Source organism: Rattus norvegicus, chromosome 15 (assembly GCF_036323735.1).
Source record: "Rattus norvegicus strain BN/NHsdMcwi chromosome 15, GRCr8, whole genome shotgun sequence".
In the NCBI taxonomy this organism is placed as follows: Eukaryota; Metazoa; Chordata; class Mammalia; order Rodentia; family Muridae; genus Rattus; species Rattus norvegicus.
In genome coordinates this window covers 57,054,053-57,067,278 of record NC_086033.1, presented here as the reverse complement: position 1 = coordinate 57,067,278, position 13,226 = coordinate 57,054,053, and the positions used below count along the sequence as shown (strand labels likewise).

The window sequence follows — 13,226 nt, the reverse complement described above, 5'->3', positions numbered from 1 at the left end:
AATCACATTTCATTAAGTCAGTAAGTAGAACACCACACTTAAACTTCAAACTCAGTTTTCATTTCAAAATGGCAATAAAAACAAAAATGCAACCCTAACCACCAATATTAAGAAAAGATGGTGGCCTGGTGTAAAAGCAGTATTCCTAAGACACTCTACTCACATAAAGAAACATAGAACAAAAGCATTTTACAAAGTCTGGCTCATCAGTCAGAGGACAGACTCACGGCTACAGTGTGCACGCACAGATAGAAAATGATTACTCACTTTTGTCATCCCCACTGTGGTAGGTGTCACTGTCAGGAGAATGCTCCCGCCGGCGCTTGGGGGACTGCCGGGGGCTGGGACTCCCTTCATTTCTATAGCGTTTCCTAAATTTGAACAAATACAAGTTATAAAGTTCCATGTGGGAAAAAGAAGCCTTTTATACTCTGCTTTTTACCAGTATTTCTTCACATAAGTAGAACGTACAATCCCAGCAAAGGGACGCTGTCAGAGCTATACTCGGAATGGACATCTGGGTTTTTAATAAAATTTCTTTTACTTCATTTGCTAAAATATAAATCTGTGAGTTAAAAATCTACAGGGACATCCCTCTCTTTACACACATGAAACAATCATGGGAAACTTGCCAGGGCTAAATACTCCGGGCCGGTAACACAGCAGAAAAATCAATACAATAACGCATTCTGTCATACAACTTGTCAATTTTATATGCCTAATGCTGAGAAGAGGGATTAAAAACTTAAGGAGTTAAAAAGCTATGAGTGTGACTTACAGCCACATTAATTTCACACAACCTAAATAAGTTCCTTATGGTCCCCAAATCAAAGTTCTCTTGTCTGAAATTGAGAGAAAAAGTAAAAGCCCTCCTTATATGACTAAAATTATATGATACATCTAGTACCATGTGGGCATACTGGGTACATTATAAAAATTCCTTTTATCTTCAAAGCACTAAGCACTTGCCTAATGACAAACAACAACAAAAGATACGCCATGTGCTCACTTCATTTGTTTTTGTACCTAAACCTGAACCAAGTGACTTAAACACCCTGGGTACATTATTCTAATGTTATCTTATATGCCCATTAAATTCTGACCTCTTTCCCATTAAATCCTCAAGTTTTAAGAGTTAACACTGTTTCACCAGGTTCAAAAGGTGAGAAAGGACAGTTCCTTACATAGATGAGTGACATATGACCCATTTAAATTTCTTTTAAGAGAACCTGAAATTAGAATACTAAAACACTATGGTAACTCAGCAAAGTTGTATAAAACAATGTTTTCCTAGTAAGTTCAGGGCGCCGAGACAAACAAGCGATAAAAATATGAAGGTATTCGTCTCATTTAACTATTGTTGGGTTACCATCAGTCCTAAATTTCTAGGTTCAATTTTTAGGTTGGTTAGATATGATAAAAATCTAAAGAAATTGCTACTGTAAGGTACATGAAAAATATTATTCAAACCATGGAACCATATAACAGATAAAGACTTAAAAACTTTAGTCTTAGGAGACAGAATCAAGAGAAATGTCCATTTGCCTACAATATCTGAGGTTTGCATTCTGTATTCTTTTTTGTTTTAGACAGGGTTTCTCTATGCAGCCCTGGCTGACCTGAACTCACAGGGATCACATGCCTCTGCCCCACGGGTGCTGGGATTAAAGCTATGTGTCACCACTGCCTGGCACTCATTACTAAAATGCAGAGGGAGAGAGCAGAAATAGACCCCTAGGATCCATAAATAGAATTCAGAATTATTTTTCTAGACAACTACAAACATTTTGTGCGGTCTATATCCATGCATACACAGGAAGTGACTCTGCAGTACAGGAAGTGGAGCAAACCAAAGCACAGAGCACCCACAGAGCCCGGGTGCACTCTTCCTCCTTACTTGGACTTTCTCTCCTCGTGGCCGTCTCTGGGGATCCTGTCCTCTCGAACATGAACGTCCTCGCGCTTCTCCCTCCGGTCATCGCGTCCCTTGTCTTTATCCTCCCATTCTCTTTGCCGCTCTCGTTCTTTTTCTCTTTCTCTGGCCCTTTCTCGCTCCCGCTCACGTTCTCGCTCTCTCTCCCGCTCCCGTTCCCTTTCTCTTTCCCGTTCCCTTTCCCTTTCTCTCTCCCTCTCTCTCTCTTCTCGCTCCCGTTCTTTTTCCCTCTCTCGCTCCCTCTCTCTTTCTCGCTCTCGATCATGGTCACGATCTCTCTGATCTCTTTCTCTTTCTCGCTCTCTCTCCCTCTCTTTCTCTCTCTCTCTCTCCCGCTCTCTAGCTCTCTCTCTTTCTAGTTCTCTTTCTCTTTCCTTTTCCCGCTCCCGCTCCCGTTCCCGATCTCTCTCCCTCTCCCGCTCTCTCTCTCTCTCCCTATCTCTGTCTCTGACCCTTTCATCTCGTCTCTCATCCACTCTGTCTATTCGTCTTTCCTCTCTTCTTTCCTCTCGCTCAAGCTCCTCACTCCTCCCCTGATGGCGAATAGGTGAGCTTGGTCTTTGATCTACAATAAAAACCAAGTGTGTCAGTGACTGACTTGTCAGACAACCTAGAGGTAAGTCTTAAACTTTACCTGAGTATATAGAGTATTGGGTCATAGTAGCAACAAAGTATAATCAAGTTTTAATAGTCTGAACCTTTAAAACCTACTTTCTTAAAGATGATGTTCACTTGCCCTCTAGCTACCTTGCTTTCTGCTTCCCACCAACATCCACCCTGTACCAATCCATCCTTGATTTTACCCTATATGCTGGCCACCCTGCCTGCAGCCCGCTACTTCAACCCCACTTCCTGCCATCTCTGCCCTTCACCTCGTATCTTCTCTGTGCCCAGCAGGGCCTGAGAACACTGCTGGCAAAGGAGGGGCAGCAGGAGCTGAGGAAACAGGAGCGGATGGAAAACATTCCCCGTATGCGTCACACCACTAATTACAGCCCCAAATACATACACACCAAAACACAGCTACAATATGAGAAAATAAAGAACAAACCAATGTTTAAAACTTATGGCTGCAATATTAATTCTTAATAAACTAGAATTTGGGGCACTGATGTCCAAAAACCTTAAAATTATTCCATCTACAAAACTACACATTGATGCATTTAAAATGACTAACCCATTGCCTAAGTGCTTTCCTCCCCCAATCCTCACACAAGTCCCACAAACAGAGAAACTGGACAGAAACCATGCACTGGGAATGGCACAGGCTCTTGTCTCCACACAGCCATGGGACCTACGGCACGGCACTCTGGAGACCACTCTCAAGCTGTATAACAATGTTTACTGGTTGAGTGATCAATAAACCAGGCTACATACATATGCTCAACAGGCTGGCGACAAGAACGGATGCTAAGCAGATAGGATTAGAGTATTTCTGGGTTCAACAGAGTCCCTTGAATTTGCCTTATCCGTGATGAAAGCAACCAAGGTAAGACTCCTCCCTGGGGTTTACAGGTCCCTTTCAAAAGTTCATGTAAGTTTAAAGCTCAAACAGTGAAATCCTACTGGGTCTTCACTGCTCCTTCTTTAAAAACCTAGCAGTACCAATGGTGTGAAAGTGACTCTAGCAACTTTGCCAGTTAATCAAGTGTATCAGAACCAAAAGTCTGTTTTTGTGACTCTTTTCTACTTTTGATGAAATCCATTACAACTTTACATGGATCTACTGGCATCATAACTTTTTTTGTAGCAAATCTATGCTTAGGGGAAATTTCTGGTTTAGTAGTTATAATCAAAATCATCATTACAAAATAACCTGAAAAAATAAAAACAAACAACCAATATGGTAATTTATCAGTAACCTCTGATACAGTAGCACCAGAAGCTGGACTCAGTCATTTTAATGGCAAATGAACCCTTTATAATCCCAACCAAAACTTCCTATCTTAAAGGGAAATACAAAGGATCTACAAATGCTACAGTAACATGCCAAACTGTCTTCCTTCTGACCTCTCCCCCAAAATGTACTCTGCAGAGTTGTGCTTTCATGTTTTTCCCAATCCCATTCTACATAGGAACACGGATTTCATTCTAACACCTCTTTTGTTTCCAGCCCCTCTCTACAGTTGCTACAGTAATGCAGAACTTCCTCAGTGCTGTCAGAGGATGACATCATCAACAGTCTAAGCAGTCAGCATCTTTGCCTTCAGTTTCCCAGCCAAATGTATGTTTCTCATAGAAACTCGGATCAGCATGACTAAAAGCAGCTACTTGTAGGTAGTGAAAAGTGATTAACTCTGACCATTCCAGTCTGGCCTAGAGGTTGCTTATAGCCTCTGCTACAGTCCCTCTTTATCTTCTGCTTCAGCGGCCTGGCTACCAATTACAGGAGACCACACTCCAGCCTCATAACCTCCCTGCTTGCTACCTGGGAGCGGATTAGTCTTTTGGGCCTATATGGCTGCTTTATGCCATCACACCACTGCACTCTTTCTCCAGCAAGCCGACACATTCTCTAGGCTAACGCAGACCATGCCTCTTTACTTAAGGGAGCTTTCATGACAGTCCATAGAGTTGTTACTTTGGCTAACAGAATTTTCTCAGTCCTGGCAACCACTCCATCTCAACTGTCTGTATTAAAGTGAGACAGGGCACACCTGTGCCTATGTCTGCCCTTAACCTCTCTCCTCTTCGCTCTGCTCATCACACTATAACCACTGCAGTTTCTTTTATACTCTGGGACATAGTAAAGTACTACCCACCTCCAGGAATTTCTATTTACCCTTTATTCTCAACAGAATTTGTTTATCATTTTGCAGTGCTAGCTGCTTCTCTTACCTTTACACTTTTGCATAAATATCTTTTCATGATGTTTAATAAAAACTATAAAGTCAGTAGATGGTATCAAAGAGACTCTAGTCTGCATCTAATCCTTACATACTTTCTAGTAATCCAGCTTCAACACTGATTTATAAGATCATCCAATAGATTATCAGGAAATTTCTACTTGAGATATACAAAAGAAATTAGCTACGGCAAGTATGGGCTCTCAGGACACAATGCGAGCATCCTGGTTTTCTGGATACTCCTCAGCCCTATCACCACACTTGCCCTGCCTTCTCAATCGCTCTCTCTCTCCCTGCCTTCCATTCTTGTTCACTTCTTTAGCTGACCTTTGAAACTCTGTAAAATCACTGCACCAGCTAACAAGTGAGTAGCCAGGTCCTTCAGCTGCAGGGGTTTACCTGGTAAGGGCACACAGTAACCTACACTAAGGAGCACCCACCACATACAACAGGACAACTCCAGTTCTCTAGATGGTTTTATTAGGTGCCGGTAGCTAATGACAATCCTACACCACACAGATTAAATGAATAGCTTCAAATGTGCTGTGGCTCATAAACTGTATTTCATGTTAAACGAGACTTGGTATTAATTTAAAGAACTATTTCCCCAGCTGTTGAGCACTAAAGGATACATCTCATTTCAACAAACCTCGTTCTCTGTTATCCCGACGGTCTCTTTCTCCATGCCTTCTCTCAAAGGAAGAATCCCTTGCTTGATCTCTGGTATCTCTCTCAGGGTATCTGTCTCTTTCAGGATAGCTACTTCGAGTTTCCCAGCTGTCATGGTAGTTGCTGCCACTACTGTGGCTATCCATTTGGGAACCTCTTGTGCTTCGACCTCCTATACAAAGGATGTTTGAAAAATAGTTAACAGATAAACTTTATGCAGCAAGTCTACCAGTCACAATTTTTCCTCAAAACAGTATAAAGTTTGTTTATTTATTTATTTATTGGTACTCTAAAATATTAAGAACACTATGAGAAAAACAAACAAACAAGCAAGCAAACAAGCAACCAAAAATTACATTGCTCAGAGAATCCAAACCGTCTGGAGACAATTTTCATAGTATTTTACATTACTAAGTGGGCATGACTTACCCAACTCACCTTAGTTTTTCTGCTCAAGTTAGTAATTCTAATATGGAATTCAACTAACTGCAAATTATTCTCATAAAATGCTAATAATAAATATTAGTAATAATGCATTTAGAAAAGAAACTTTAGATAGTTCATGCTTTCTATATGAATATACAAGGTATAGTTCACTAACATGCAAAAACCTTACCCTTTTCAGGCAGTTCTGGACCTCTCCCCCTACTTCTGCCCATGCGGTCATTTCTAATTTCACTTCGAGACTCATTTCTAGAGTCATTCCTTAGTTCAACTCTAGAACTCTCTTCTCTCAGGTGGTTTCTGCCATAACTACGGGCTTCTTCCTGGTATACATCCTCCTTTCGATGACCATCTCGAGCATCCCGGGCATCCCGGGCATCTCTGGTGTCCCGGACATCCCGGACATCCCGAACATCCCGGACATCCCGGGCATCCCGGACATCTCGAGCATCCCGAACATCCCGGACATCTCGAGCATCCCTGACATCCCGGACATCCCGAACATCTCGAGCATCTCGAGCATCCCTGACATCCCGAACATCTCGAGCATGAGCATCCCGAGCTTCACGGTCCCTGTAGTCATGGACATCCCGAGCTGACCGGGAATCTCTGGGATCACGGCTCTCCTTGGTGTCTCTGCTATAATCCCTTATCTCTCTGGAGTCCCGCATGTCTCTGGAGTCTCTAAGTTCCCTGCGGTCTCTAGTGTCTCTCCGGTCCCGACTGTCTCGCGGTTCTCTGTCATCCCTGTGGTCATGTTCAGACTCTCGCTCTTCTCTGGTGTCCTTTTCTCTATCCCTTTTGCCTCGAGCTTCTGTAACACAGTTTTAGAAACAATTCTAATTCTGTTTATAGTTTCAGGGAACTAGATATATTTCACACAGAGTTCTTAAGATTTTATTACAGGGGTTGGGGATTTAGCTCAGTGGTAGAGCGCTTGCCTAGGAAGCACAAGGCCCTGGGTTCGGTCCCCAGCTCCGAAAAAAAGAACTAAAAAAAAAAAAAATATTTTATTACAAAAAGATTCATGTTTTAAACAGAAAAAGAGTGAATAAGGGTAAATGACAAAATAAAACCAAGTTTAAAACAGGTATGGTGGCACCCACCTGTAATCTTGATTCTGGGGCGGTAAAGACAAAACTATCCCTGGGGCTGTCTAGCCTACACAGTGAGTGAGCGTAGGTTCAGTGAGAGAAGGTCTCAGAAATAAAGTGGACAGTAAGAGGAGGAAGACACAGGATGGATGCACACTCTGGCCTCTACATTAACACACGTACAGCCAACTCCACAAGTACATGCACACACACAAAGCACACAAAGAAATGAGAGATATTTCTCTACACAGCATCTCAGCCTGAACTGAAAGAGCAGACCCAGCCTGAATTTAATTTTCAGGGATCTGGAAAACTGTTCTACTGGCTGCTGGGGAATCAAGCTTAGGACTCACGCTTTGGAGGAGTTCTACCACTGGGCTACACTCCCAATTATTACTTACTTCTTGGTTTCTACCTGGAAATCCCATGGGGTAACTGCACTGATCTGGCTGACCTGGAAGTTTCCCCTGGCTCCCCTCCTTTACCAAACATTCCTGGTACTTTTAAACTTGGATCATTTATCTTCTGCTTTCCTTCCTTTTATCTTCCTTGGGTTGTCTGTCTGTCTGTCTGTTCTGTGGTGCTGGGGACCGAATATTACAGACTCATAAATGCTAGGCAAGTGCTCTACCACTGAGCCAAGTCCCCAGCTCATTTTTCCCCTCGTTTCTAAAAACACATTGAGAAATAGAAAGTACTTTTAACACTCAGATGGCCGAAAATACTCATTAAATATCGTAGAAGGGGGCACCAACTTGCATACCTTTAAGTGCCCACTAATGCATACTTAACACTTGTCATTTCTCTTCATTTAAGCATTTGCTGCAGCCTGCATGTTACAGAAGACTCAACACAATGCAATCCTCTTCTAGTCCTTACATGATGATAGATGTGGATGGACGATTTTTAAGTAAAGTATAAGAACTCTTTGAAAAAGAAAAAGCACAAATACAGAGTTTACCTTCCCTCCTTTCATGACGCCGATCATGTGACTGTGAAGTCCGTTCATGATCATGCCTCCCTTTCTCTCTCATTGGAGAGCGATGTCTTGGAGGACTTTGCTTTCTCTGAGGAGAAGACAGACAATGGGTTGGATAAGGAGATGCAGAACGTCGTAAAGATGGAGTTAAAGTCCTCTGGTAGGATGGGGAAGGAGTTCTTTTCCGGCGAGGAGAGGGAGAATGTCTCTGAATAGATGACCCTGACTGTGAGGACGACGAGTGATGTCTAGAAGACAGAGGAGAATGGTGCTGTCCCGGGGAGGAAGACCTATGAGTAAAAACAATAAGAAACTTGTTCAAGAGTTTTCACTTCCAGCTAAGGAAAATGCATAAACGAGATGGGATATAAAGTTAAAACCGGAAGTATAAGAAATAACTCAAGATACATTTTAATTCACAGTGCTGTAAAATTACAAAGGCATATTGTCTTTTAAAGATGTAACTGATTTTCAAGTGCAAACAAAAGTTCTAGAACAGATCTTAGAGATCACCTATAACTTTACCGAACCAGCATAATCCTGAACCGCATCATAAACATGTGTTCTTAGATACCCACAAGTACAAGGGACTGTACAGAAGACCACAACCAATCAAAGTGTGGAGCTCAGGCCAGCTGATACATCCACACCAGGACTTCTGCCTCAGGGCTCAGGGCTCAGTGCAGAAGAGGGAGTGGAAAGGTCGTAAGAGCTTGCAGGTCAGGCAGTGTGCTGTGAGCTTGTATCTCCTAGAAACGTCAGAAGCTACATCTATAAATTCTCACCAACATGACTGTCTATACATCATCTGAACAAGGAAGACACCAAGAGACATGCTAACATGGACAGGGTTGAGCTCATGAGGCCTGAAACCTAGACAAAGAACTATAGGCAAGTAACAAAGCAGGAGAAATAGTGTTCCCTAAGGACATCAATTGGTCATCTAATACCAAATGGTCAGTCCTGAAAATATATATACAAGTAACATTATACAGTCTAAAAAAGTTATAGTACCTAGTTATATATACTACATAGTTAGGAACGAACGCGCGCGCACACACACATACACACACACACACACACACACACACACACACACACACACACACAAAAGAAGGTTTCTAGAGAGAAAATGGAAGGGAGAAATAATGTAATTATATAAAAAATAAACTTAAAAATCAAAAACTGAAAAATGATTGCCCCTGAACTATGGTTTTAAGTTTCTTTCTGGGTTACAGTTAAAATTGATTCAAACGGTTTTCTCTAGGCTTGGGCTTAGGTTCTAGTGACATAGCTAAATGAACTGAGAATCATTGGGAAATATGGGACCTGCTATGGTGCCTCCCTCTGAAAAATGGGGAAGAAAATTGAAATTAGCCAGCATGCCAAGTACACTTGCTCCTTCCAAGATGAAGAGATGAGCCGTGGCATCTGTTACTATGGTTCGTCCATGAAAACAATGACTGGCTTGGCCTGGACCTACAATATCATTTCTGTCACCGTCAAGTCTTCCATCTAAAGACTGAAGAATCTGAAAGGCCAGCAGAAGTGCTATCATTTAAGACAGGCCTATCATGCAATAAACTGATTCAAGTTTTTCATTTTTTAATTTAAACTAAAGAGTTGAAGTTCCTGTCAAAAGACAGTCCTTCACGTGCTTGGTTAGAGTTATTCCAATATATTTTAAATTATATTCTGCTATCCTCATAGACTGGTGCTTAACCCAACTGCCATCAGAGGGTGTCATCTGGCAACCAGTGGGATGCAGAGACCCACGGTGCCCAAGCACTGGGTGGAGCCGGGAACCCCTGCCAAAGAGGGACAGAAAGGGCTTTAGGATCCAGGAGTCAAGGACACCATGAGAGCACAGCCGCAGAATCAACTGAAGACTGACGCGGCCAACACACACCCTGAATGGACTTCTGTATATCCCTATGGTTGTAGAGCCCTGTGTTCCTGTGGGCCCCCCCCGACAGTGGGCTGGGAGTGGGCTGGGTCTCTCTGTCCGACTCTAGCCTGCACTGCTGCGTTGCCTCATCCAGCCCCGACATGAGGGTCTGTGCTGTGTCTTCCTGTGACTCGTTACACCATCTTTGGTGGGTACTGCCGAGAGGCCTGCCTTTTTTAAATTTTGTTGTTTTTAGAGAAATGGAAAAGGATTGGATCTAGGAGAGAGGTATGGTAGGGAGAGAGAAGGAAAACTAAGGCTAGAATGTAATGAGAGAAAAATAAAAAAAATTTAAAGAAGAAAAAGACTGGTTCAAGGGTATCTATAATATTCTTTGATAACTGGCTCAAAGAACATACACACAAAAAATCCACAGTATTAATTAATCTACACTATCTTTAAAGGATTATAGACCATTTCTATCGATCAGATCTTGCTATCTATATCATGGAAGGAAAACTACAGTTCAAGACAGAACACTAATCTCTCTCCAAATAATGACTTTATCATTTTAGCCATATTTTCTTCTCATATACCCTTTTAAACCATAAAAATGCAGATTTTACGATCCTTACATTTTTCTCTCTGCTACTACTTTAAAAATCAATGACCAGTTAGGCATGGTAATCCACGTCTTTAATCCCAGCACTTGGGAGGCAGAGACAAGTAGATCCCTGTGAGTTCCAGGCCAGCCAGAGCTATATAATAGAGATCCAGTCTCTCCCCTCACCCAACCCTACCCTGCCCCCCAAAAAGGAAGAAGCGGCAGCAGCAGCAGCAACATCCAATGATCAAGAATCATGAAAACAAAAAGACCACAATCAAGACAGGAAGTAGCAGCTATGGCTGACAGCCTAATCCTTATGTGCATTGTTTATATAAAAGGTGTGCACTAAACAATAAAGGTGTCTCGCTCTAGAATACAGTAAAATGTCATAAGCATTTTCACTGAGAAGAGGAGATAAGAATCCATCCAATACGAGAGCAGAATCCCAAGTTTCTGGCATCCTGGCAGAAAAATGAAATGCTTGTATTTTTTGAATATTTTAGTTTAGTTTTAAGGAGTACTCCTTCATTTAATCCTGACTTGAACCCAGTGAAGTGTATTATACATATTTAACAGCTGAAAAAATATTAGAGAACAAAACTAGCTTAGTATCTTATATAGAAGCAGAGCCAAGTAAAATGTCTGTCCTGTTCCTGCAATGTCAATATCTTGATTGCACTAAAACTCAACAAGAAAGACTGGCCACTCTCTTTGAGAACCTCACGTCTGTCGTGGAAAATGAGTATTGTACCCTTTGCTGTGACTTCCCTTGAGTTCCTATATTAAAGTCTGTATTAAAGTCCTTCTTTTGGGAGGGGATGCATGAGGAGGCCAGAGCAAGATGTGGAGTAACTTCCTCTATCAATCACTGCCTTCCTGCCTTGAGAAGGCCATCAATGAGTGAAGAGTCACTGCGTCTGAGGCTGGCTGCCAGTGAGCTCTCAGGACCCATCTGTCTCCCCCTACAATGGTGAGGTTGCAGACATGTACAGCTATCTCTCCTTTTGTTGGCACTTGAGAACTCAGGTTCTCATGCCTGCAGACCAAATGTTCTTACCTGCCAAGCCATCTTCCTATTTCCTTAAAATCTTTACCAATTCTAAGTGTTTGAGGAGGGAGGGGGAGAGAGAAAGGAGAAGAGACAGATCTCTGTAAGGAACCATACTTTTTCAAGGGAAGCATTAAACTTAAAGAATCTGAAAACTGACCAAGAATGAATCTGGCTCTTATCAAATCTATATTTTACAAATCTTATAAAGCAAGGAGATAATGAATACAGATACAAAAATCTTCAACGAAGTACTAGCAAAGTGATTGGAACAGCATGTTAAATGTACATACACCATGACTACATGCATTTATTCCTGGAAAGCAAGAGTGGTTAATACTTTGAAAAATGACTAATACAATATACTACAGGAACTAATATAAAGAAACAATCACACAAGGATGCTAATGCACAAAAACATCTGACAAATTTAAAACCATTTACTAGTCCCCAGTAGAGCTGGGCATAGTAGCATATGCCTTGAATCCCAGCATTCAGGAGGCAGAGTTTAAGGCCACCCAGGTCTACATAGCAAGTTCCAAGCCAGCAAGAGTTACATGATTTGACCCTGTCTCAAATGATGATAACCAATAAGCCATTTATGAAAAGCTCACAGTTAATATATCACTTTACAGAGAAAGACTGAAGCTTCCTCTATAAGACAGCCATAAGTATGTAAAATTTTAGCCACAGCAATTAAGTCAAAAAGACAAATGTCATCAAATGGAAAAGAAAAGAGTAAAATATCTTGTATGTAGGAAACCTTGATTCTACAAAAACAAAACAAAATCCTCTTAGAATGAGTGAGTTCAATAAAGCTGTAGGAGAAATAACAGGAAACATCAGCTGTGTCTCTGCATACTACAATGAAATCAGGAAACACATTACAGTGCATCCAAATATATACTTAGGATGAATCTAAGCAAGGTGGCAAAAGACTACTGAAAGAAACGACACCACCAGAAACAGGTAGGAGACATCTGTGTTTATGGATTAGAGTTATTAAGCTGCCTATGCTAATGAAAGCAATCTACAACCAATGGCATTCAAAATTCCAATATCTTTTATTCTTACAAGAAAAAAAAATTCATCCTAAAATTTATATGGAAACCTTGGAGAGCTCAAACAGCCAAAACAACTTTCAAAGGATTGAAGTTGTAGGTTTCGCTCTTTCGGAATTGAAAATGTAGTACAGAGATATATTTAAAGAGCACAGCACTGTCATATTCATAGTGAATGAAAATGTAGTACAGAGATATATTTAAAGAGCAAAGCATTGTCAAATTCATAGTGGCCTTCCTAATGAATTTGAGAGTTGTCTCATGTGCATGCACTTGTACATGGGAACACACAAAGGCATGTAGTCCAATGGTTAAGTGCTCAGAAGTAATTCCAAAACACATGCTCAGATGACCTCCCACAGAGATGTCAGAATCAATCAAAGGGGGACAACCAGTCACTTCAACAAATGTGACGGCAAACTAATTCTTGACATGGCCTTTCAAATGCACACACCAAACCAGTATAACCCTCAAAACAATGGAAAAGGTTATGTAGGGACTTGGCAGTGACTTCCTCAAGTATTTCTAGGCCCACGGTTATAATAGTACTATTTAAAAACAACCCAAAGGTGAAAGCAAACCAAACACTCTCCATGGAAGGATGGATAAATAAAGTATGATTTGTACCATATGAAATATCACTCAGTCTTATGAAGA

The 13,226-nt window shown here is 41.4% G+C and overlaps 1 protein-coding gene across 5 annotated transcripts in view; it reads right to left on the bottom strand.

Moving 5' to 3' along the window:
• Zc3h13 (zinc finger CCCH type containing 13) overlaps nucleotides 1-13,226 on the bottom strand; it is a 64,516-nt gene that overhangs the window by 13,923 nt on the left and 37,367 nt on the right. For all 5 annotated transcript variants that reach the window (XM_063274280.1, XM_063274281.1, XM_006252316.5 and 2 more), the window contains 5 exons: nucleotides 7,948-8,255; nucleotides 6,065-6,706; nucleotides 5,429-5,620; nucleotides 1,898-2,498; nucleotides 268-371 (listed from right to left, as the gene is read on the bottom strand). In XM_063274280.1, coding sequence (XP_063130350.1) covers nucleotides 268-371; nucleotides 1,898-2,498; nucleotides 5,429-5,620; nucleotides 6,065-6,706; nucleotides 7,948-8,255 — 1,847 coding nt within the window. The remainder of the gene's footprint in view (nucleotides 1-267; nucleotides 372-1,897; nucleotides 2,499-5,428; nucleotides 5,621-6,064; nucleotides 6,707-7,947; nucleotides 8,256-13,226) is intronic.